This window comes from Neopelma chrysocephalum, unplaced genomic scaffold (genome assembly GCF_003984885.1).
Source record: "Neopelma chrysocephalum unplaced genomic scaffold, ASM398488v2 Primary Assembly neopelma1_96845, whole genome shotgun sequence".
Taxonomy (NCBI): Eukaryota; Metazoa; Chordata; class Aves; order Passeriformes; family Pipridae; genus Neopelma; species Neopelma chrysocephalum.
In genome coordinates this window covers 42,195-68,016 of record NW_020925488.1, presented here as the reverse complement: position 1 = coordinate 68,016, position 25,822 = coordinate 42,195, and the positions used below count along the sequence as shown (strand labels likewise).

Genomic DNA, 25,822 nt, shown 5'->3' with positions numbered 1-25,822 from the left:
TTTTTTTTATGCAGTCGAGTGTGTTTCCGCAAGTGTGAGAATGTAACAAATGTCTCTGCTCTTGCTGGGCTATTTTTAGTCCTCTTGCTTGTATCTGTTTCTATTCAAAGAATTCCTTTGGAAGCTGTTCCAGGAGAGCGTGGTTTGGTGACACCGGAGGGGGCAGGGAGAGCGCAAGCACGGAGTGTGTTCATGATCTGTCAGGGAGATGTGGGATGTGCGGTGCTGCTTCCTGTGTGCCACCTTGTTTCGAGCACCCGCTCAAAGAGAATTCCCCGCGGGGAGGATTGTCTTGGCTGGTGTTACCTGTTTCTTGGTATCGTTTGGAGTACCTGGGTTTCAGCTTGAATCTTCTTACCTGGTTTGTTTTTCTGTGGAAAAAGCAATTCATTTTAGGGGCTATTGTATCAGAGCAAGTAGCTGAATTATGCATTTCTGCAGCTTAATAACCGAAGCCAACAGTTCCCATTACATTTTTTTCCCTCCTCTTTTTGTTTGTTTGTTTGTTTTTTGTTTTCTTTGTTTTGTTCTGATACCAGTCTAATCTGGATTAGCCTTCCTAATAAATTTTTTTAAAGGTTTTCATTTGTTATTTAACAGTCTTTTTTTTTTCTCTTTGTCTGTGGCAGGCATTATTCATCTTGTGGGTACAGCTAGCTGTTGATTGTAGTGGTAGTGATGGATAGGGGGTGATCCAGTGAACTTTTTTTGTTTTAAACTGTTCTTACAAATGGTGCTATTGACAAACTGGAAGCCTGAAGTGTCCTTGATGTTTGGTGGCAGCTCCCTTTGTGCGTACTGTCATAGCCCAAGCTTTAACTGTTCTACAAGTGTCCTGCTGACATTGTCACTAGAGAAGTGAGGAATAGTGGTTTTGAGAGAAGTCAGTCACAGTTAGTACAGGAAGGTCGTCAGTCCTGTGCAGCTTTAGTGGTGTACTTCAGCCTTATCTGAGATGCTTTGGCCACTTAAATATTTTTTTTTCCTTGTAGTATTGATAGCTTAACCAGAGTGTGACCTGAGAACATAGATCCTTCCATGTATTCCTTGAAGAGAAGGTCCATAACTTGTTTGGTTCATGCTCTGCAGCTGTTTCCTCACCTTCATATATATGTGTGTGCCCTGAGCTCAACCGGACTTCTTGCTGACCCCTGAGTTCACCTTGGAATAGGCTGGAAAGCTGTGCGAATTATTAGAGTCTGCAGAGGCTTTGCCTGGTGATTCTTTGGGTGGAGGGAGCCATTTGAGGAACTTCCAAGTCACCCAGCCCTGTCTTCCTGAATGAGTTTGTCTGGATTTCCTCCTTTCCCTCTCAGAGGGGCTGCTGTGAGTTTTAATGAGCTGGCAGAGCAAACAAGCCAAGGTGGGGAAAGGATGGACGTTTAATTGTGTTATTCCTGCAAAAGTGGAATTCATAGATGACTGGCAAAAGCATTAATGATTTTGTACACACAGCTAAATATTCAAAGATTGTTTTGGGTGACTAAGTTACTTTGGGGTAGTTTGAGTCTCTGTTTTAATGCCTGAAGCCTAATGTATGCATTTACTTCTGTGGCTGTGGGAAAAGACTGTTATAGGGTAACATAAACTGTGTCAGTGAGACTGTCCTAATGTTGATTATACGCTGCTCTTCTTTGGATAGAAGCACTTCCACATTTCATCTATTTTCTTCAGTGGAAGTTACTGGATGCTAACAGGTATCAAAGAGGCTGACCATGGAGTGTTCCTCAGTCGATGTGATACAAGTCTCTGTTTTTCTGTAAGACAGTGATATATTCAATGTCACTGTGCTTTCAGAGCCTCTCCCGGGGAGTTTTCAATAATCCCTACAAGGAATTTTTTTTTTTTTGGTTGTGTGTGTGGTAGGCTTGACCAGGATCAAGCTGTGCTATACTGGATCCTAGGAAAACAAAATATTAAAGCCCTCATTTTGCCTATGGTACATGGCTGCTGAAAAGCAAGTTCCCCCTTTCCTCATAAACTTGATCCCTGTCCCTCGTGTCAGATTCAGCAGTTGTATAGCCCCACATAGTTTTCCACTGGGTAAGCTTGTTCAACTGACTCACTGTTTTGTTTTAGAGGGTTTAGTTTGCTCCTGGGTGAACCCACTGAACTGACTTCCCTCTGCAGCTGCAGGATCATAAGTCTGAAGGAAGGAAAGTAGCAATATTTCATGGTTAAGGAGTAGGGGAGCAGGAGTGCCATTTGGGGTGGTGGCTCACAGGTGTGTGGTATTAGATGTGAGCTGATACTTGATTTTAATGGAGTAATGTTTGGGTTCTGCTCAAATTATGGACTGAACTTTGAATGGATATATAACCAGGTCCCAAATGGGAACTGAAACTCTGGTCATGTTTTTGTGTCCTAAATTGTGCTCATCTGTCCTGCACTTGTGTGTGAGACTTCAGTAAGGCTGTGTTAGTTCTGGCTGCAGAGGATAATGATTTTCAGCCCTGAAAAGCCTGCTAGTTCAGTTTTCCTCATCTGCAATAAACCTTTCCTCTTCTAAGTACTAGTTAATGTTTTTTCCAAGCCTCTTAGTAAATACAGTGTATAATTCAGTCACAGTGTCTGTTGCAGGGGAGGACCAGGCTGTAATTCTGCCTGCATTGTTCGAAGTTGTAGGTGCTGTAGTACGCTTTCAATAGATGCTACTCAGGAAACTTTAGGAGGAAAAACACTCCTTGGGCTCCATTCCTCCTGTCAAAAGAGGAAGTAGTTTGTGTGTGGGTGTCCAAGTGTCACCTCTGAGCTACTGTGGTCTCTCTGTGCTCTCTGACCTGAGATACTGATGGAGTTGACAGTTCAGTTCAGCATGCTCTGTGGTCAGTGATGAGGATGTGTTATCTCTTCTACTGTGGTGGCTTTTACAGAGGGTTCACAGAAGAAAAGCCTTTTCTATGACGGAGGGTAAGAAATGGGGGTCTTCTGTCAAAGATTACAGAAATATGTATTTTTCCCTTCAGGTCTTAGGATATTTGGACAGACCAAAGCTTTCCTTGAAATATTTCTCAGCAGAAATATTTCTCATACTTCAAAAGTGAACTCACTGCCTGCCTGTCAAAGAGAATTCCTGTTTTCTATATATTATATTTTTATGTGGACCAGTGCACCCTTTTTTTTCTTGTCTCTTTTTTTTTATCTTTTTTTTTTGTTTGGTTTGGGTTTTTTGGGGCATTTTTTGTGTTTGTGGGGGTTTTGTGTTTTTGTTTGTTTGTGTGTGTTTTTGTTTTGTTTTGTCTAGTTCTTGGCAACAACTGTTATCTGGTCTGTGTTCTCTAGTTCTGATAGTCCTGAGTGTGGTGCTTGGAAAACAATATGCAGTTTATCTGTGTCTCTGTTACTTAAAGTTTCATTACAGTTAGTGGTAACTGTGGGTAAATAGTGCATTTTGCGGGTCATTGCAATCGTGGGGTTTATGATTAGTACAGGGAGCAGGACCTTTTTCTTTGTAGATATTGATGTCTGAAACATGAGGTCAAGTCCTGAATGTTCTAGGACATTCACTGCCTCCTGATTGTTCAGTCACTCAGGAGTGTTCCGACAGAGCAGAGCTGGGTGAGTTTTGCTAACCAGGTTTTTAGCAGTCTGGAGATGGCCTTGGTTGTGTGAAAGTAGGTGGAAGTTGGTAAGGCTTCTCCAGTTTTGATGTGATTGCCTTTTTTTTTTTTTTAATACCAGTGAAATTCGAATTTCTTCCTTCAGAAATTTGTGTATGAATAAGGGCACTTGTTGCCTCTGAGGTTTGAATATTTATAAAGAAATGATTAGAACAAGTCTGTAGAATGTTTATTGAGTGTAACTGGCAGATTTTGATTAAAGCTACAGAATCACTAGTGTATACTAAAATGTGAAATGTGTCGCTAGGCAGAGACTCTGGGATAATAGTAAAGATGGATATTGTGAGATTAGAGAAATTTTTTTTTAAATAATGTTAATTATATTACTTGACTTTCATGGCTGAAACATGCTCTACTTGTGGATTGAAGCTACTGTCTCAGTCCCTTGTCCATATTATGCTTTTGGGCTCTGAATGTGTGACCAGCCTTTGCCTAACTCCAGTCTTATGAGGATAAGCACTTCTTTCTCTTCCTAAATTTCTTCCAAATGCTGTCTTTTATTTGTAAGACCTATTTATATATTTGTTTGTCTTCCTTTGTATAGCATATGCTTAGATTAATCCTTGAAATAAACTTCTTTTTTTTTCTTTTTTTTTCTGGTGTTAAAGAGAAATTGTTGATTTCTGTAGATTAGGTTGTGTTCTTAGCTAATTAAAGATTGTCTTGGAAGGATAATGATTTCAATGAACAACTCAGAGGGCTTTAGGAAAGGTGGGTAAGAATATTCACTTGGTTATTTGCTACAGTTTCTAACACAACTGGAAGTTTATATATTATGTGTTTGTGCTGGTACTCTGGCCACTCCCAGCAGTACTCTTTCCTTGGTAGAACGTGGAAGCATACAGATAGTACAGTTTCTCTGTCCTGTAGTGTTCTGCCAGTGATGAAAGTCAGTTTTTTTCCTATTTACCACAAAAAACTGTAAGATGAGATGTGAATCCTCCCAGGCTCCATGAGCTCAGGTTTGGTGTAGTTGCTTGGGACAGTACGCACGCCGAGTCCTCAGCTCTGCTCCTGAGGAACCTCTGACTCTTGCACACTCTTCCCATTTCAAGCAGCCATAAAGATGGGGAGATGCTTTGGACAACAGCACTTGAGAAAAATGCATTGCACTGATGCTTTGCAGGCATAATTTTTCCCCTCATGCTCCTATAATGCTCCAGCCAAAGCAGTAAAAGCTGGGCTCACAGTTCATGTGCAGTAGTTGTGTTCTCACCAGGCAGTGTCCTGCAGCCTTTCCCCAGCCCTGGCATTGTAAGAAATCCTTGACTGGTAGCTTTATGTTTCAAATACAAAAAGCAATCTCACTTTTAAGGTGTTCACAGAGATTTCTGCACGTGTTGTTTATCACAGCTCCCTGTCCAGAGAGTCAAGAAAGTAACATTCTTGAGACTGCCTCAGGAAAGGAACTGAAACTGCAAATGTTTTGTTCAACTGATGGAAATGAATAATTTAACTTCTGGAGGAATCTTGAAAGTCAGGTGGTATTGCCATGCCTGGTCTGTTCCTGGAAGTTCAGGAATAGATTTCCTGAGTCTTGAGGGGCTTGCAACCCTGTCAAGTCAATTAGTATTCTGTGTAGGTCTAAAAGGACAAGTTCTTGCTTGAAGGAAGGTTGAACAAAAGATCACAGAAAACATTCTGATAGATTTAAAAACCTGATTTTTGTGTTGATGTGTATTCAGTTGCTCTTTGATTCTTTACCTTCCTCTTTTCCTTCTAAAATCCAAAGCAGAAACCCAACTAAATGTGTGGGATAAGACAAGGTATGGAGACTGGGAGAGAGTAGGATTTGGTAGTTTTAGGAAGGTTGGGTGTTGAGATGTCAATACTTTGTTACTGCTTTTGTAAACTAGAGTAATTGTTGCCATTCCATGTTACACAGTACTGTATCTGCAGTTGTAGTATAAGCCCTTGTACTAAAATTTGCTGTAAAGACAGAAAACTAAACCGAAAGATTGAAATTTGGAATGATTTTCCTCTTAAAGGGCTCTGTGAAGTCTTGTTATTTTCTTTATCAAGAAGTGCTGGAATTGGAATTCCTTAGAGCTTGAGAAGTTAAACACACTGAAGTGAACAATTTTCTTAACTACTTAACTACAAGGCATTCTTAAATTTTAGTTTTGTTTGGGGTTTGGTTTTTGTTTCTTTTTAAAGTAGTAAGGACAACCTTGGTCTGGAGGTCCTAGGTTACAGTAGTAAAAAAAAAGTTTACAGGAATCTTGTCCTTTTTTAATTGGCATGCAAGAAAGTACAGCTACCTTCTTTACACAGTAGTTTGGGAAGCCCTCTGTCTTTGTTTAGTGCTTTTTCCTGTTTTACTAGAGCTCTGTACTGGTATACAGAAAGTGATGAAACTATTACTAATTTCATTTAACGTGTATATTTTTCTTCAAAGTGCAGTTGTTTGGCTGTTTGCTACAGTTGCAATGTGTCTGCAAGGTCAGGTATTAACTGTTGATGAGGGAGTTTTGCACCGCACCAGACCCTGACATGGAAACTGAAGCATCTGCTTGTCTGAGTATTTTTTTTTTAATCTTTATTAAACAGATTTTAATTAAGAGTTTTCTTTCTCCCAGTCTCAAATCTTCTTTCCCCATTTGATCTATGGTTAAAATTAAGTGCATCAGTTTGTGATATCCTGCTCATTGCTATGACAACAGCCTGCCAAACAGAGTTGGTGAATATGAGGGGCTAGAGAGAATAAGAAGCTGCTTTGTGAGAAAGGAAATGTTCAGCCTCATCTTATTAATCAATAATATCCCACTTAATGCTCAAAACTGTAGTCACTGTGATGCTCTGAAGGCAGTGCCTCCCTGCCTCCCTTCTGCCTGTCCCTTCCTCAGTCGACAGTAGGTGTGGTCGGGTGTGAAGCCTCAGCACTGCTCAGTGTCTGAAATAAAATAACAGTATTTTGGAAGCTCTCTTTGTAGCAGGCTGCCAGTTGTGCTTTTAAGGAGACTGGATTGTGTCTGGTGTATTATAACACATCCTTGTTGGTTTGATGGGGACTGTCACACTGAGTGTGAGTTTCCATGCTGGTCTGAAGCAAGTACAAGTCCTGCTGCCTGTACCTTTGCTGTTTTTTGTTTTGAACCAAAATTGTGCTGCTCATGGGTTGCACAGTCAGGAGGACGAGCACCTCCTTTAAAGACCCTGTTATGCTCTTCAGGTTGTTTGAGTGCTGTTCCCACGGCAGCCTGATCTTGCTGTGCCTCTTCATCTTCCAGGAGTGTTTCAGATGTTTGTGTGCCTGCCTTTTCTCTTAAAGTATCCTTTCATCCTGAAGAACAAACATGTCTTAAGCAGTGGTGGCACAGAGACACACGGAAAAATACAAGATAGGAAAGGGAGAAGAGACACAATCCACTTTGGGTACTATAGGTTGCCTGGCTGTAGGCTGGAGTTCAGCATGTGCTTTACAAACACCCAGGAAACTCTTTAATATATGTGTTCTGCTGTCCTGTCACAATATTTTGAGTAGCTTTGGTGAAATTGGGGGAAAATAGCATTCCTGGGTACCACAATCTCTATAAATATGATGTTAATTCAGAAATTATGAACAAATTGAGACCTAATGGAGTTATAATTTATCAACAAATCTCGAGTCATAGTGGACTGATTCCAGAAAATCCTATTGAAACTATTAGCTTGTCTTTAAGGCAAGTTAGTGCTCTCTGTTGTGTGCTCTGTTTGGTTTTTTTTTCATTGCTCATTGTGCTAGGTTGAAATTGTGATGAACAGACTGATCCTTGGGAAAAAAACAACCAACCAAACAAAAAGCTAACTCAAGCAGATAGTGGTAAGTGTTGAACTTTCTGGTCAAAATGTCTCCACACCTACTTAGTATTTTGCTTTCCATTGACATGGTGTCAGGAGCTTGTATAAATTCTGTGTTGGCTGTATCTGGCCTTTAGGGTCAGACAGTGCTCTGAAGGCCTGTGTGTTCTGGGCTTAGAAGGCAACAAAGTCAGACTGACTTAGGAGATGGTGAGACGTATTGGCTTTGGTGAATATATTCATAAAGCTGTAGAAACACCGTGTTCCAGTTCAGCTCATACTGCACTCAGTTCCTGGTAAAGGCAGGCCTTTTCATGTGGAAATACACTTTATTCTCAGGCATTAAGGCATTATTGAATGCTTTAACTTGTACATAAAGAAATTCTATGTCAGGTTTCAATTTTGACCAACAAGAATGTACTTCTGAAGTGAAGAACAGATTTAGATGATAATGGGGTTAATTGACCTTTTGATGGTAGATGAGGCTCCTGAGCACCATGAATCGATGCTTAAACTGAAGCATCTCATTGCAGCTTTGATTGTTGAGTACCCATTACTTGTGACTGCCATTGAGCAGTTGGGTATTGAACACATCCTTGTGAGCATTATTGTGCACTGAGCTGGATGCTGGCCAGCTTGCACAAAGCTGCTGCCCTGGCAGGTTGTGTGCTGAAGCTTGCTCATACATTGGGGCTGCAGTGAGAGCACTTTGCTGCTTGTTTGCACATCTCATGCTGCCCAGGTACACCACTTGCACCAACTAAGTTATCCTTAGTTCCAGAAATTTGCCTTTTTACTTTCCAGTGTTATAGGGACAGAAACAGGCAGTTGACTATGACCATTGTTACCAGGTGAGAGATCTGTTTCCAGTTGTCATAGCTGCTGTAAGCCATGCTCATCGATGGTTAGAAGCTGTACAAACAGGAGGAATAATAGTGTCTTGTTTCGAAGTAATTTTAATGCTAGAGGATGAATGAGAATGCGAGCCAGGAGTCACAAATGGGATAGCAGTGATATGTGTGTGGGATTTGGGTTTTCTTTTGGATTTCTTTCTTACCATACAACCAAGGCATGTTTAAAGCAGGGTAATAGTTTTATAGATTGTTTCTGTAAATAGGAGGTAGAAAAAGCAAAAATACTGTCTACAGAGGCTGGATTTAAAGGTAAACATCATAATTTCTCTTAAAAATGAGAGGTGAGAAGTAGAGTTGGGATTGGCTGTGGCCTCTGTGTATGTGCAGGAAAAGCAGTTTGATGGTACAAAAAAGAGGAACTGCCCAGTTTGTGATTGTGATTTTTGTGTAGGCTTCTGACTGGTTAAAGTCCAGGCATCAAAATAAGACAGCAGGTATTAAAGAAGTTTAAGGAGTGATGGAGCTGAAGCTGAGATTTCAGCAGAGTAGCAGATAGAAAAGTCTGTACGTTAAATAGCTGGGAAAAGCTGTGAGATTTAGATGTTAGCTAGAGTACAGATCCAGACAGATCCCAATCCACTGACAAAAATGCTTCTGTCCACTGCATTTCCCCATTTACTGTAAAGACTGTGATAAATCCAATAATAGTGTATTAAAGCTGCTTTCTCATGCGTCTCTGTATAGAGTTAGTGGTAAATGCAGGAAGAGTTCAAACTGCTGCATTTGTGTATTACCTGGGTATCAAAATCAGTACTTGCCTTAACTCATGCTCTTTTTTTTTCTTTCAGATTTTCTATTTTGTACATACATTGTTTTGTATATACTGTAAATGATGACTTCGGTGGGAAGTGAACGTACCCGGGGCACTCGGGACAAAGCGCAAATTTCAACCACACAGCCGACACAACCACAGAAACAAGTAGTACAGGTATGTGCTTCTATATCAACTTCTTTGACTTGAAAGTGAGCATGTAGTGATGTACATTTCTTCCCTGAGTCAGTAAAACCTGAGAAAAGATAGGAAGAAAAATCACGGTCTATTTTGAAAGAGTATGTTTGATTACTTGCTTGGTTTATTCACTAATGCAGGAGAGAATTAAGTTGTTCCTGTGTTGTGTCTGAAGGAGCTTTGTATTCTTCAGAAATGTTTCCCATCAGTGAGGAACTCTATACCTGTATCAGGATTTCTGTCCTGTGACCTAACTGTCTTCGGATTTCAGCTCTCCCATCTGCCAGGCTCCTGATGCTAAAAAGATTTGTGGTCAGTAGGGGAGTTTGGGTGGGTGGGGAAAGCTTCATTAGATTCATGCTGTGTTCTACAGCATGATTCAGTGTATCTGCAAGCCACAAAATCCTAAATGTCTTGTGCAGTGATCCCACAAAGTGAAATGGTCATCCACTAGCAGACTAAAATAGAGTATCTGTTAGATGGGAATTAAGCTCTCACCCCACCGTCTCGATTCTCAGCAGCAGAGTAGTTACATGCTTGTATGGGTTATGGAGAGTGCAAAATGCCTCTGCTCCTTGCAACTCATTATTCTCTTGTCAGATCAACATTTGATTCAATTCAAAAATTGTCTGTTCTTTGCTGGCAGAGTGTGCATCATTCTAGAGGTGCTCCTCAAGGAAATATTATGTTTTATTGTTTTCTGGATGGTCTTTAACCAAGGGGCTCTTGTTCTGTTTTGTACACTGTTTTTTTTAATTTCGTCACCGCAAACCCTTATCTCCTTATGTTGCAGTGTTTTGTCTAGTGGTGATTCATGCCACTGTGGATTTAGAAAGTGACTTCCAACATATGAAGTTGAATTTGTTTTTGTTTTAAAACAAGTAAGGAGTATAGCAAACAGGCTGGTGGAAGTGGTGGTTTCCCCTTTTTGCCATTTCACAAGTGGAGTACTTTGCCCAGTTCTGGGTTCCCTGGTGCAAGGCAGACCTTGGCAGATGGGAACAAGGCCAGTGAAAAGCTGAAAAGATGGTTGTGAGGCTGAAGCACGGGATGAATGAGCGGTGCCTGACGGAATGGTTTGTTCAGCCCTAAGAAGGCAAGGCAAGGTTGTGTCTTCTGTTCAGGTACCTCATGAAAGCTTATAGAAGAGGTAGAAGCCAGCTCTCCTCAGAGAGACAACGGCACAAGCTGAAACACTGAAAATTCCAAGTGTTAAAAGGAAAAAAATTGTTTACTGTAAACACAGTTGTGGATTAGAGATGTTGTGGGATCTCTGCCTGGCCCCAAGTAGCTTCTCTAATGGAATAAACTCTCAGTGGGATATTGCAGAGTATCACTGGAGGACCCTTCCAACCTATGGGATTCATTGATTTTAAGCATTAAGTCTTTCAGACCTTTTTCTGATTTTTGTCTGTTTATTCTGCTTCTTGCATAATGGATACTGATTTGGTCATTTCAGTGGAAAAGGTGGTTATTTAATACACAGCAGTTACATTTTAATGCACCATATTTTTTATTGTTTAGGTATCAGATGGACTTTTCTGCTTAGTCAGTCTTTACAGACCAACAGGAATTTGTGGATTTTACTGTTTAATCACCACTGATTAATTTTTCTGAATATTGAATAATGTTGCTTTCCCAAATGGAGATTTCATTGTCATAATACCACATTGGTCATAATTTAAGTTATTTAAGAAATTATATCATGGTTGCTTTGCATTGCTTCTGGATAATAAATATGCCATTTTATTGTAAGATCTGGCCTATTACTGTTGTCTAATTTTGGTTTTTGCCCACATCTGTTTTCTGGTAATTTGAAAATTTTAGTTTAAAATTTTCCCCACTCTGTTACACTGAAAAGATAATATATGTTGTCAGATTGAGTAAAGTCTTAGCTATCTTTAAGATGGTACTACTTTCTTAGTCACAATGAAAACTTAATTACACTCTCTTACAGGATACTACAGTGTTACTTGTAACAATGGTGCCTTAAAGATAAAGAATCACTGTTTACCAGGGAAAAGCTAGAACTTTTTGTGACACTGGTTTGGTGTTTGTGTAGTAAACACATCTGGTGGGTTTTTGTTGTTGCTTTTTTTCCTTCTGAATCTTCAGTTCCATCTGGGTCTAATCCACTGGCATAAATATAAGCAATATTGAACCTACTTGTTTCTAAGCTCTCTGCTTACACAGGAAAACTGAAGATAGTGTCACATATTTGTAATAAAATTGGTGTGGTTTTGTCTCTCATTGTGCACTTGGAAAAAAAGTTGGTTTACAGAAGAAATGAATCTTGATGGCTTCCTGTTTTTTGGTCCAATATGCCATCATGTCTCTGCAGAAATTACATTGTCTGAATATTTTTGCTCTGGATATCTTCAAGGAAGATCTCTTCACTAGCTTAAACATTGCAGTTTGGCTGAGGAGGCTGCAGTCAGAACAAGAACAAGGATCAGCAAGACTTAAATTCCTGAAACCAGCAGACGTTTTCTTTCTGCTGAGCTCTCAGCAGATGCCAGGAGCGAGCTCCTTTGCTCAGAGCACTGCACTGACAGGGAGCCTTCTGAGGAGGGTGGCACTGGGGAGTTCCAGAGCAGGCTCTCCCCTGTGCTACCCAGAGGAGTGACATAGGAGACTGTCAGCGTGACACTTTGACAATGTGAAGTAAGGCAGAGTATGTAACTGTGTTACATACACTAATTCTCTTGGAACATTCTCTCTGAGCACAGCAAGTGTCCCTTCCCTCAAGGAACTGGGACAGCTGCAGTAACTTCTCAGCAAATAAGCAGCTGGTGGTGTACATTGGAGTAATTTTTAGACTCTTCTCAGCATTTATACTTGACCTCCTCTAGAGCTTGCATTTGTGGTGAACTCTAAAAGCCAGTTTGTGCCTGATTATGTCTGAACTCATGAGGCACAGAATTTCATGTGTGTATCCTGTGAAGTGGGCAAAAGGTGGGATTCAGCCAGCTGCCCATGGTGAATCCCTTCAGTCAAGAATTTCAGAGGATGGGCTGGTCCCCCTTTCAATGAAGAAGCACATCCACAGTGCATCAACTTGCATTTTGGGTCCTGACTCTCTTCAGTTTTCAGCCTTCTCTACATGAGACAGTAGCCTCTTCTGTTCGAGCAGAAATCAAGTGAGGCCCAGGATCTTGTAAGACACACTTATCTTTGGTATTTTCTCAGGAGTGTAGTTCAAGTGGCTGCAGATGCCACTCTGTGAAGAGTGGCCTGTGTGATGTGACATCTGTCTTAAGAGTTGCTTTCTCTCAGGCCCAGCCATAGTCTGTTTGGATTTATGGCACTTGTCTGCATCCATCCATTTTAGTCTTTCAGCTTTTGGAGAAGTTGCCAGTATGGATTTGTGGTCCAGAAACATTAGAGAAGCACCAGATACTTCATCAATAGCAAGTTCCTCTAGCAGTTTTCAGAGACCAGTGTTCACTTATTAAAAAATCGAGTGCAGCTGTTCATGGGCAGAGTCTTGAGGCATGACTCAGTCTCTAAGTGCTCATAAAACTAGAGTGAGGTTGTTGTTGAGAGCATGGTGGAAGGTGATGTGAGCAGGAATCATCAGAGATGTGGTTAATCTAGAAATACCATTGCCAGTTTGTTACAATAAAACTCTTTACTTAGGAGTGGTAGATCCTAAATAAGATTATAAGGTTAACACTAAAACATAGTCTTCTGTGGAAAATTCTTATTATTATATGGTTGTCTTGTCAATGTGGTGACCTTTAACTGTGTTTCAAACAGATTAGAATGTTGAAGTTACTTCTGTCCCAAATAACATTTAAAACTACCAAGTGGGCATAGAGAAGATGTTATTTCTTTCCCCTTAGCATTTCTGTGCTTGTTGTGTATGTTCTTTTTGAGAGTCTTGAGGAAAAAGGACAAGGACACTAGGATATACTTTTGAAAAATATAGTTACCTTTTGTGTACTTTATTGGATGTTATCTTTTTTCAGGCAACAGCAGAACAGATTCGCCTCGCTCAAATGATCTACGATAAGAATGATGCAGATTTTGAAGATAAAGTGAAACAAGTATGTTTCTTATGGTACAGAGTTTTTTTGCCCTGCAATAAAGTACTCTAAAGCTGGCTTACATTTTGGAGCTAGAGCATCTGTTTCTGATTTAGATGAAACCCTTTTCAGAAGGATGTAAGTTTAAGTAGGAAAAGGTGCTCTTATTGCACTGTAAAGTCTGTTTACAAGAAATTGTGTGGTAATATAGCTCTGACTGTATAGTTACATTGGTGTATTTTCCTTTGTAGACAAACCTTTAAGCCAAAACTCATTTCTGTTGTTGTCTCTTCCAGTGTATCTCTCTAGTATTGTCCTGATGCTTAATGATTGTCAGAATAAAGAGTGCATTCCATGTCCACACGTACATGCACATGAGAAAAATGGCACCTATGTAAACTGAGTTTGCTAATATCTTGGAAGGTTTTCAGGAAAAGTAAAAATAATCACTGCTTAAAGGTGAATCAGGGTGTTATTTTAAAAAATAAATAATCTGACCTTGCAGATCCGTGTATGCATTAAAATGATAAAATTACACTGTGTAAATGAAATCTCACACCATTTCCTCTACCGTGTGAGTGTTGGGTGTTAGATGACTGAGCTCCCATTACCCAGTTATAGCTGAGATGATTAATTAAAGCAGTCCTGACAATCTGGGCCCCTGTTCTGCTGTGAGTATTGGTGATTTTATCCTAGTGAACACATCACAACTCCTAAAGAACCTAGGAATACACCCAGAAGGAGAGAAGAATTAGCTTGAATGTGTTAATGCAGCAGAGGAGCGGATTTCTTGATTTCTTTTTCTTTGTAAAACTTCCTCTGAAGCATTATTAAATGCTTTTTGTTGTTCTTGTTATAAACTTGTTCTGTTGCTGTGCCAAAAGTGTAGTCTTGTACTTCCTGAAGCCACTACAAACCTCAGAAGTGCTTGTAGCTGTGCTGGAGGGAAGGAGAAGAATTAAATTCTGTGTAGGAAATCTCCAGTATTTTACATTCTGCATATGTATTTCTAGCTCACATAGGTTTTGTTCATTGGATGAAGTTGCTGGATGCCCTGTGACAGACTGTTAATTTCTGTCCCACACTCCTCAGGATGTGTATCCCAAGTCCACGGAGCATAATTCAGAACTAGGTCTCCTTAACCAGCCATCACTTATGACTCTTGTGTGGCCTTATGCTGAAATGGATCAAGGGAGCCAATCTGGCTGAAAAATAACCTATTTCTTAGTCTGAGTGTTTTTCCAGATGGATCTGTTCTCTGCCATGTCTTACCTTATGTATGTTTTCACAGTGGGATAAAGAGGGACATACTTGGTGGGGAGAGAGAGATGATGATACTGGAACTGTGCTTGTCCTTTACATCTTTACCCTCATATACTGCTGTATCTGCGTTGACAGCATTTGCTGCAAGCATACAGAAATAAAAAAAAAATATGTGAAAGAGTGCTTCCTTGATTATGAATTAATTTGTGCTTCCTGCTGTCTCTTGTCTGAATCCCAAGCAGATCTGTAAAATGCAGATTCCTTTATTCAGGATTCTAGTTTACCCTGACATGGTAGTTATGCACTTTCTTGTCGTCTGTGGTGGTACTAACTCTTATTTTCTTATGATGATAATGTAGATATTTTAACATGTCTGACTTTTACTGCCAGCTTATGGAAGTCACGGGAAAAAACCAGGATGAGTGCATAGTGGCACTACATGATTGTAATGGGGATGTGAACAGAGCAATCAACATACTGCTGGAAGGAAGTTCAGACACGGTAAGGTTTTACTTCCATGTTAAACTTCCCCTTCTGTTTCCTACATTTTTCGACTTCTGCATGGGATTGGGAAAGTCATATTTTGGAAGCTTTCAATTTCCATGTCTCCCCTAGAATTCTTTTGAAGGAAATGAAGACCAGGGCAGTTTCTCTACTGCATGCATACTTTGGAGTAGGCTGAATCTGGAAAATGTTGTGGGTGTTCAGCTGGTCTCTTGCAGAGTCCTCTGCTTTCATTTACATGCAGCAATTTTAGCTCTGCAGCAGAACTCAGTGCTCCCTCAGACACAGGCCTGTTTCTTGCTGCAGTTTTTGTAGTTACTGTGTAGACTTTCCACAACTGTGAGGCCTGAGACTATCACAAAGGTCAATCTTTATAAACCTAAAGGGCAGGCAGATATTTTAAGTTGTGCTGTAGGTGAGCATTGCTGGTATTAAAACTGGAGGAGGTTTCCACATCTGGAAGTTGCATTGATAAATGCTACTTATGGCAGGAGAGGATGCAGCAAGTAGTTGGTCCTTTCACTGTGTTACTCATTTGCATGACTTAATTGAAAAACAGAAAGAGGAGACTAAACAGTGTGTATATAACAACAGGTAATGTCACTTAGAATATTGCACATTTTATCTCAAGAAATACTAAGAAAATACATTTCACTACAGCTGAACTTTTGGCTGGCGGGACTTCTTGGTCCAAGGCATTAAATTAAATTCCATCTCATCTAAATTGGGAAAGAAACCTGGACTTCCTTTCTTGATGCTGAACACTCAGTATTTCCTGTGATTTGTCAGGATGTGTACTCTGGCTTATTGTTAATGAGGAAACTGGCCCCTCACACACCCTAAATCTAGGACACACACCATTCTGACCGAAGGGACTTGATTTTCTATCCCCTTTTCACTTTTTATCAGAGTTGAGGTCTTCTAAAATACAGAAGTATATAGTTGTGAGCTAGCTGGCAAGTTGGGAGTGGAAGAGAACATTTCACCTTGATGAAACCTATCTGGGTAGTGTGCCAGTTTTGCACTCTCTTGTACTTCTCATATTTGCCATTTTTTAGCTGAAAGTAGTTTTCTGGTTGATGGAGAATGTTAAATGCTTTCTTACGTCAGCAAATTGTTGGAAGTGATCATGACATGGAAAAAACTTTCTGAACTCATCCATCAACTAGAATTGATATCAATACATTCTGCTCTTTTGACAAGTCCCTCTGAACCCACTGCTCTCTGTAGACAAAATGCAACTTAGAAACAAATACAGAGAACTTAAAGGGCTCAAGGAGGAAGGAGTATTAATTTAAGGGTGTGAGAAAACTTATTCTTTGTGGAAATTTTTGGGCCTTCAAATGGAAGAGCTTGTTTTAAGGCTATTATACTCAAGAACAGTTTAATCATGGATTTGATGTAAAGTTGAAAGCCAATGTACCACTGATTCTGAATGCAGATTCCCAAATCTCTTTTCCTAGTTTCATTCTTCTTTGATGCACTTGAAATTTCTTTAAAACGTCATTTAAAAGATGTGTCTATTCAATTGGAGGAATTAGAAGAGCCAGGAGTGATAGCTAGAATGTCTTTTTATAGTTTATTTGATACTCAGCCAGTTTTGTCTTTGTCTTTTTTAATTTGTTTTGTGTTTAATGCTGTGATCTTCAAGGCTTTATGCTCTGTGATTTAGTTTTTATGAAGACTTTTCATTTACAGCAATTGTGACAGTCTGGCTTTGGATAGATAGAGGCTTGTGGATGAGAGTAGGGAAGAATATGGGTCTTTGTCCAACACTTGTATTCATTTAACTTCCTACAGACCTAAGATACATTTTATGCCCAACCATGTTTTACTTAGCAAACCTTTGAAGATAGAACAAAGGGGACCTTTCATATTATTATTCTTTCTATGTAAGAATAGGCCAAGAAGAAGACTTCTGTTACATATTTTCAAAGGTGAGGCCCACAACTGTCATTTGGGTTGCCTCAGGCATTGTCAGCTGAAATTCTAATCACTTACCTCCCTTACAAAAAGAGACAGCTTCGATAGTCTGTGATGGATCCCCATGCCCAGAGGTAGCACCATCCTCTATCTTAAAGGACCTGCCCAACTTCTCAAGGCTTTCCTCAAAATTGTCTTGTGGGAAAGCGAGGATCTTATGTTTTCATAGTCATCCTTTTACTGATCATTCTCAAGTCAAATAAAAATTTACTCAGGAGAGGCTGCTTCCTCTTCAGCTTTGCAGCCTTATCCAGTTTTGGATATTTCCTGAAATGGTCAAAGGTGTTTTGTCATCATGCCCATCAGTGAAATAGGAACATGTTCTGAACTGTATAGACTGGGCTCTTCAGTTGTCAGTGCAGGTATTTTTCTATCTAAAGCTGTAGGAGTGTTTTAGTGCAGTTATGCAGGCTCTATCAGGAGAAGCCATGTGATAAAGCTACTGAGGGAAACAATTTTCTGGCTCACAAATAAAGTGGTGTTGCTCAAATGTGTAGTTTTGTACTTCTGATCATTGCTGGCTGAGCTTACCCAGGTCGGTTCATGGTAGTGCAGACTCCTGCACTGGACATGAAACTGAAAAGGGATTTCAACCCAAGAGAGTAACCATTCACTTTGTTCTTATTCTCTGAAAGGAGACTCTGCAACATTTGAGTTTGTACTTGTAAACTACTTTGCTACCTCTCCATAGCATTGGTTTCCTCAGTTCTAGGCAGCTTGGACTAGTTGGTCATGGCCTACTGAGGTGCTGTTGGTGGAACTGAGAGGAGATAAGACAGGACCTAAAATTACCAATAGACAACCTCTTTTGTTTGGTGTAGGTGTCTGTCAGAGGTCATGGCTTTAGTGCTTCACTACAATTTGCATATGCAAATATTCTGCTTAAATACCTTACCTGGGCTGTAAGCTCCTAGAGATGGGAGCATACATGCAAACCTATCTTAATGGTTTAATGGTTTGCAAATAATACTTTTCTTCTTCCTTGCTTTGCAGCTGTGGCTCAATTAACTAACTGTGCAATTGCATAATATATGAGTGGCTGTGCTATTCTTGGCAAGTGTTTCAGTCATCTTATTTGCTACTCCTACAGATACTCCTATGGATTCAATACTATCCTTGAATTTATTTTAAAGATGGAGTTTAATATTAAAACAGAAGCCTGATGTTTGGATCTTGATCTCTTGTTTTGTTTAGACATAGTTTTTCCTGTATTTTGCTATGTCTGATGATCTATACCTGTTAAGAGTGGATGGTCTGGCTTACTATGCCCCCAGTTTTCCCAAGCTGCTGTTCTGTCATTCTTTCTTCTGGGGCTAAATTCTACTATGTCGGGATAATAGTTTTTCTTTTTTCTGTTTTCTTTTTTGTAGTTTTTTTTTCACCCTCCTTAGGCCAAATTCTTATTTTCATCAGTCTTTTGCTCAGTGATACTTCAAAGTTTTTTTTTCATTTCCTTGGGAGAAAAAGATAGCGCTGTTCACGTTCCCTTGCTAGATTTGTGGATGTAGTTGAGAGGGAAATTTACTTGCCTCGCAGATGTCCTACCCTGTGGTCATATCCAGGCTTTCTTGGACTAGTAGAAATCTGCTATAGTCAGAAATACTTGAGATCCTCATATTCCCTTAGACAATCTAACTTATAAAACGTGTTACTTTCTCATCTGTTCGCAAAAATACTGCCTGTGCTACCACTTATATTATGTGATATTATGCAAATACCTGGGGATTTTTCCCCCATGAACTAGAGGGGTATGAGGTGGAATGTGCATTGAGAGCTGTATCTTCTGTTTTGACTGTTGTGTCTAATTCTATTTTACCCAAATAGACCTCTTGGGAGACTGTGGGGGGAAAGAAGAAAAGCCTTGGAAAGGAAGGTTCAGAAAACAAAGAGAACAGAGAGAAACGAGGGGACAGAGAAGTGAGTCGCGGACGGGGAAGTTCCAACAGACGGGGAAGAGGAGGCAGCCGTGGCCGAGAGTGTACGTACAGGGGTTCATTTTTAAAGATTTAGACACTTTTCTTGCAGCTGGAACTCACTGAGTTAAGAGCAAGTGCTTACTGGGGCAAAGTCCATCCGACTGTAGCTCAGCGTTGAAGGGATCATAACTTGTTTGTGCCACAGGTATGCTTGACCTGTCTGTGTGACTTGGTGTTGGGATGGTCTGTACTTGTTCAGAGACACTCAGCTTAATTTAAGTCTCTGTTCTTGTTTGGTGAATTGATCTTGTAAAAATTGTTGTTCATATAAGTTTTAGAATTGACTCTTTGTAAGACTGCTTGAGAGCAAGTATGTCGCTGCACAGCTGATACACTTTTTTGTTTCTTTTAATGAAAAAATTATCCAGCTTTGACTCCATCTCCTTTTATGAGTGGGAGAACCTGAAGATGTTCTCATCTTCTCATAAGGGGAATGAAAACACTGGGATGATTATTAATCTCTAGCATGTATTTCTCACATAAACCAACCAAAGGTGAGTTTCTACAACAGAGAAAATTCATTGTTAGTTAAAAGATTTATAACTTTGCAACAGTTACAGTAATACGTTGTACAAAAGCAAACTGATGTTTCCAAGTTAGAATCACATTAGATCACCATTGGATACACCACTGGATTGCTTTTTATCTAAGTTTTATCAGCGTTATCAGAGCTGTGTACCTTGCCTGTGAGGGCTGTACACCATGCTGATAGATGACAAAAGGAAACAGAATGAATACAATGTTTAGTTTTCCACTTAAAAGCAGGAAAAATACTTACAATATTAACCAACTAATCTAATTCATAATTGGAATATAGTCAAATATTGTGCCAGTGTAGACATTGTGAATCTTTGTAGGATAGAATAATGTCAAGATGAAAAAATATCAATAAAATTTGCAGCTATGCTTAGAAAAGTTGAAATCAGATCCATCAAAGTGAAAGCAAGGGGCAAAATTTTTACCCGACACAAAAGCTGCTTGTCTCTTCTTGTAAACTGGAATTAAAAATATTTCAGATGGTTACCAAATCTTGATATTTTCTTCCCAGCTTTACATCCAAGCATTAATAATTTTATTTTTGCCATTAGAAGTTTCATAGTACAAAATCTCATCAGTGTTTTAAGAGGCCAGTCTTTTTTTTTTTTTCCTCTTCAGGGAGCCACCCATATTTCAGAATACCATGTCAGAAGTTTTCCACAAAATAGTAAAGTTCCAGTGCTTTTCTAATTCCTTGCCATCACCCAGTTGTCAACCCTCTGCTTTAAACACAGAGGAGAAATTTTTTAAGTTTCCCCGTTTGTACAGGGATGTGTAATGGGCAGACAGTAGAAGAGTTGGTGTTATTGGTTGTCCCTTATTCTTCACTGTTGTCAACCAGTGCATTATCAAACAAACATAGGATGAGGAAGCTGTATTTCCTACCTCATTAAAGAGTTGAGGCTGTAATTAGTTAAATAATGTAGGCTGCAAAACATGGCACTTGTAGACTTGTGTCTACTGAGGGACATTTCCTTATTAGATATTTTGCTTCCTAATTGTCCTGTACAAAGCAAACATAGCTTGGTTCTAGCTAGGCCCCCAGAGAAGAGGGGTGATTGAGATCTGTTGACCAACCCACTTGAAAATCTTGCCTTTTCTTTTGGGGTTCAAGTTAAGCGGATGGCTGTATTGCCTCATGTACGAGTCTCTAAAGCTTCTCTTAAGCTGTCCTCTCTCCGCAGTTAGAGCTGAAGAGAATGGAGTGGACAACAATCAAGCAGACAGGCCTTCAGACCGTGGGAAGCGTGGCCGTGGGAGAGGTGAGATGGTGGCATTGGTGTGGGACTGGCACTGATTTCATGTCCTGAAACGGAACTCTCCCATTTATTCCTTTAAGCACCTCTTCTTAAGCATTTTTTGGTAATCCTTTGTTTCCATAAGCACTTCAGCCACCTTGAATTTGGGTACATCCCCCTCCCTTATCCCTTACCATTCCTTGGTCTCAGAACAACTTAGAAAAATTGACACAGATCACTTTTATGGTAGCTTCCTGTGTGGCAGGCTGCTGTGCCCTGGCTATGGAGATGGGCTCATGCACACCTCCTGTGCGTGGAAGTGCGCTGGGCTCCTCAGGATGTACCTTGGCAGCAAGAAAGCACAAGATTCCATCTATGTGGCTCTCAAGGAAGGATTTAATGTGTACTTGTGCCATTTCTTTGGGGTGGATCTGGTTGTCAGGCTTGCATTCTGTTTGTGGTAGCCAATCAGAGAAGGTACAAGGTACCTTAGAGACTTTTTGCTGAGAGAAGGAATTTGTCATGGAAGACTTGATGAGAACTGTGGAGAAGGAATACTGGGGAGTCTTAGGTACCACTCCAATCCTATCCCGTGGAAGAGATGGGATAATGGATTAGATGTGGAATCAAATGATGCAAAGTTGGTTTGGATTTTCGGAAGTTGGGGTGGAAAGAGGCTTGTTTTTCTTTAGAGTAGGAGGAATGAAAATGAATAACCCAGGTATGGGGTAGATTGTGCGTGGAAGTGGGTTTTGAATGAGTTAAATTGATAAAAGGTATAGCAGAGCTAATGAATGTACTTAATAAGTAATGTCTGACTCAAGTAAAATTCTGCCTTCAAAGGACTCCTTTCTCTTGGGAAAATCCTGTAACAAGGCATTCAGAGGCAGGCACATCCAACTTCATTGTCTCCAGATCTGCATCTTGAAGGAGCGGAAGGATACAAAGAAGTAGCTTCCAAAGGGTTGTGAGAATGTCTTGATTGTGCCTGTGAATCAACAAATACCAAATCATTTGTGCAGAGAGGTAGCTTGGCACGGGAGGGTGTGATATAGTTCACAGCTACAATTTTTGGTATGTTAGCACTTTAATAGATAGAATGTATGTCTTTCAGTTACTGGTTTTATAAAATAATCCTTTATATTCAAATTATAAAGGTAGGATTATTTTTTGAAAATTGTTCTGTGAAGCTTAGAGGTTGATTTCAGATGCAGTCTGTTTTCTGCTTTATAACATTATGAACTAGACACTGCTTTTGTTGTCAAAACTGTAGCTTTCTAGATGAATATCATATATCTCAAACTTCATCAGATCAAACTGATCTATCTGACTGAAGAAACAGAAAAAACTTCAAACAATTTCTGTTCAGTAGCTTAGTGTACATAGTATTACTGTACCTCTCTACCAGATATTTTAGACTGTACATTCCTGTGAGCAAAGTATCTTAATGAAGTGTCTGTGATAAACCTGTTGAACAGCTACAGGATCATTATATTACAAGTGTGTATATTCTGTAGCAGGAAGTACCTAATTAATTTTACAATGCAAGCTCTTGAAATCTGCAGGGAGTTGTATAAAGCTGTGTAATTCAGTTCTCATCGTTTCGGGGATACATGACCTTCTTTCTTTGGATATTAGTAGAAATAATAATAAAAAGCTTCCTGTTGTTTCATTCAGTAGTCTTTCTTTTCTGTTACATAGAATAGTCGAATATGGGAAAACATACTTCAGCTGAAAGTAAATAGATTGCTGGTAATCATCACAGAACCCTTTTTAGAAATGTTTCATGCAGAGTGTGCGTGTGTGTGTGTGTAGGGATCTAGGCATTGGATATGAAATAAGAGGTCAGCTAATTATCTGAGCAACACACTGTCTCTCTATTTTAAGCTACCTTCCCAGTCTGGAGTTATCTTGCTGGCTGCTTTCTGAGAGAAGATTTGCTGAGTCATCATATTACCGCTTCACTGTAGAACAACCTAATTTTAAGAAATGATAAGCACTGAAAATAGCAGAAATGAGATTGACACAGAGGTGATAATGTGCTGTTTACTGAGGGGTAAAAACACTAAGACTGAGTATTTCAGCCTGAGTGCTGTAGGCAGTGGCTTCAATGTGCGGTAGATCTCCCAGTAATGACTGTGTCACATTCTCTGCAACTTTATGGGGTAGTAGGTACGTGGAGCGCAAACACCGCTGCCTGCCGGTATGCAGGACATCAGGGATTTGAAGTTAGATACAAATTATTGACGCAGGAGCAGAAAGCAAAAATGTATCACAGGATGTGTTACATGACACATCTGGTCTGTAATTGCTCTGCACTTAGTCTTGTTAAACCAGGCATTTAAACTCCTAATGGAAAGGAGTCGGGCAATATCTTGTTTTAAGATGACCTTCTCATATGTGCTTCTTTCAGAACTAAATTTCTTGAATTAGCTTAATTTAGATGTAAGAAGTACTGTAATGGTGATATACATCACAGTAATTGCATCAAAATGATTGTATTTGTCAGTATCACAAGGATCTGCAACTGTCTAGAATGGAATCTCCTGCAGAAATTATGGAGTAAGATGGTTATGTCTTTGGGATTGTCAGCTCTTAGAAATATTCCCTTGTTTGTGTTTTAATCAGCTGTAGTCCTATATTCAAAATGACAAACTTTACAAGCACAGGTTGTTTTTATGTGGCTGCTTTTTAGTGTTCTTGCATATTGAGTTTTAAGTGCAGATCTGGTTCTCCCACTGCCTCCACCCCATGTTGAAAAGGATGTGGTAGAGCTAGAGAAGGCTTTTGAAGCTACTGGGAAGACTGCACTTATGGAGTGTGAGGAACAAGCAGATTAGGACTTCTACCTTCAAGAGAGAGGACTGAGTGGGTGTATGATAGAGGTCTGTAAAATGTCTGTGGGGAAATCACCCAAGGTGATGAGGGAGCTGGTGGAAGAGCTCACCAAGCCGCTCTCCATCATCTACCAACAGTCACTGGGGAGGTCCCAGATGATTGGAAGTTGGTGAATGTCGCATCCATCCACAAAAAGGGCCAGAAGGAGGACCCAGGAAACTAAAGGCCCGTCAGCCTGACCTCAGTGCCTGGCAAGGTTATGGAGCAGATCATTCTAAGTGCAATCACACAACACCTACAGGATGGACAAGGGATCAGACCCAACCAGCACAGGTTTAGAAAGGGCAGGTCCTGTCTGACCAACCTGATCTCCTTTTATGATCAGGTGACCTGCCTGGTGGATGAGGGGAAGGCTGTGGATATGTCTACCTGGACTTCAGCAAAGCCTTTGACACTGTCTCCTGTGGCACACTCCTGAAAAAGCAGGCAGCCCACGGCTTGGACAGGGGCACCCTGTGCTGGGTTAGGAACTGGCTGGAGGGCTGGTCCCAGAGTGGTGGTGAATGGGGCTGCATCCAGCTGGTGGTTGGTCACTAGTGGTGTCCCCCAGGGATCAGTGTTGGGCCCAGTTCTGTTTAATATCTTTATCAATGATTTAGATGAGGGGATTGAGTCCACCATCAGCACATTTGCAGATGACACTAAGCTGGGGGGGAGTGTTGATCAGCTGGAAGGCAGGAGGGCTCTGCAGAGGGAGCTGGACAGACTGGAGAGTTGGGCTGATTCCAACGGGATGAGGTTCAACAAGGCCAAGTGCCGGGTCCTGCACTTTGGCCACAGCAACCCCCTGCAGCACTACAGGCTGGGCACAGAGTGGCTGGAGAGCAGCCAGGCAGGAAGGGACCTGGGAGTTTGGATTGACAGGAAGCTGAACATGAACCAGAGTGTGCCCAGGTGGCCAAGAAAGCCAAAGGCATCCAGGCCTGGATCAGGAACAGTGTGGCCAACAGGTCCAGGGAAGTGATTCTTCCCCTGGACTCAGCGCTGGTGAGGCCACACCCAGAGTGCTGTGTCCAGTTCTGGGCCCCTCAGTTCAGGAAGGATATTGAGGTGCTGGAGCAGGTCCAGGGAAGAGCAACAAGGCTGGTGAAGGGACTGGAGCACAAGTCCTGTGAGGAGAGGCTGAGGGAGCTGGGGTTGTTTAGCCTGGAGAAGAGGAGGCTCAGGGGAGACCTCATCACCCTCTACAACTCCCTGAAAGGAGGTTGTAGCCAGGTGGGGGTTGGTGTCTTCTCCCAGGCAGCATCAGTAAGGCAAGAGGGCATGGTCTTAAGCTGTGCCAGGGGAGGTTTAGGTTGGATATTAGGAAGAAATTCTTTACAGAGAGGATAATCAGGCATTGGAATGGGCTGTCCAGGGAAGTGGTGAATTCTCCATCCCTGGAGGTTTTTAAGATGAGACTGGATGTGGCATCAGTGCCTTGGTCTGGTAACCACAGCAGTAGTGGATCAAGGGTTGGACTTGATGATCTCAGAGGACCCTTCCAACCTGGCTGAATCTATGATTCTATGTAATCAACTGCTCACTCCAAGCAAGTGTGCAAGAGAGGGAATATTAAATGGAATCAGTGAGTTACAGCTTCAAGGTGAACTTACAAAGGTGGTTCTTCATGTATGTAGTTAACCTGAGGAACTCCTTTCAGTAAGGTGATGTGAGTGCAGAAAATGTACCCAAAGAGAGACTTGACAATTTCCTCCTAAAAAAGAACCATGGCAAGAAAAGGAAGAACCAGCAAAAGTTTTTGTATGTAAATTATATTTGACTAAGGAAGTCAGAGCCACAAATAGTTGTAGACCAGGAGGGCATCCAGAGAAACTGCACTGTGGTTTCAGTTTGTGTGCTGTTCCCAAGATATCAAACTAACCATAGCTTATAATGGGATAGCAGATAGGTGAACTTTTGGACTTGATTCAGCATAGAATTTGTTACAGATTCATGTGTAGTAATTCTCCTGGTTTGCCAAGGGAAGATGGTCTTGTTCCTTGTACTTCTGTTCTTCTATTTTCTTCCCCTTCGTTATTGCAGAGCAACATGAGTGTGTCATAAATGTGGATGCTGACAGGAAATCTTTTTCTTACAAAACAGAAATAAAAATGAAAGGCAAAAATACTGTGTTTTAATTCTGGACTCAA

General features: G+C 40.6%; 1 protein-coding gene across 7 annotated transcripts in view; it reads left to right on the top strand.

Moving 5' to 3' along the window:
* The window catches only part of UBAP2 (ubiquitin associated protein 2), a 75,583-nt gene that overhangs the window by 12,530 nt on the left and 37,231 nt on the right, over window positions 1-25,822 (top strand). For all 7 annotated transcript variants that reach the window (XM_027670381.1, XM_027670380.1, XM_027670378.1 and 4 more), the window contains exons 2-6: window positions 9,103-9,242; window positions 13,235-13,312; window positions 14,945-15,055; window positions 18,866-19,019; window positions 20,739-20,816. In XM_027670381.1, the coding sequence (XP_027526182.1) occupies window positions 9,144-9,242; window positions 13,235-13,312; window positions 14,945-15,055; window positions 18,866-19,019; window positions 20,739-20,816 (520 nt within the window). In that variant the 5' untranslated portion in view covers window positions 9,103-9,143. The remainder of the gene's footprint in view (window positions 1-9,102; window positions 9,243-13,234; window positions 13,313-14,944; window positions 15,056-18,865; window positions 19,020-20,738; window positions 20,817-25,822) is intronic.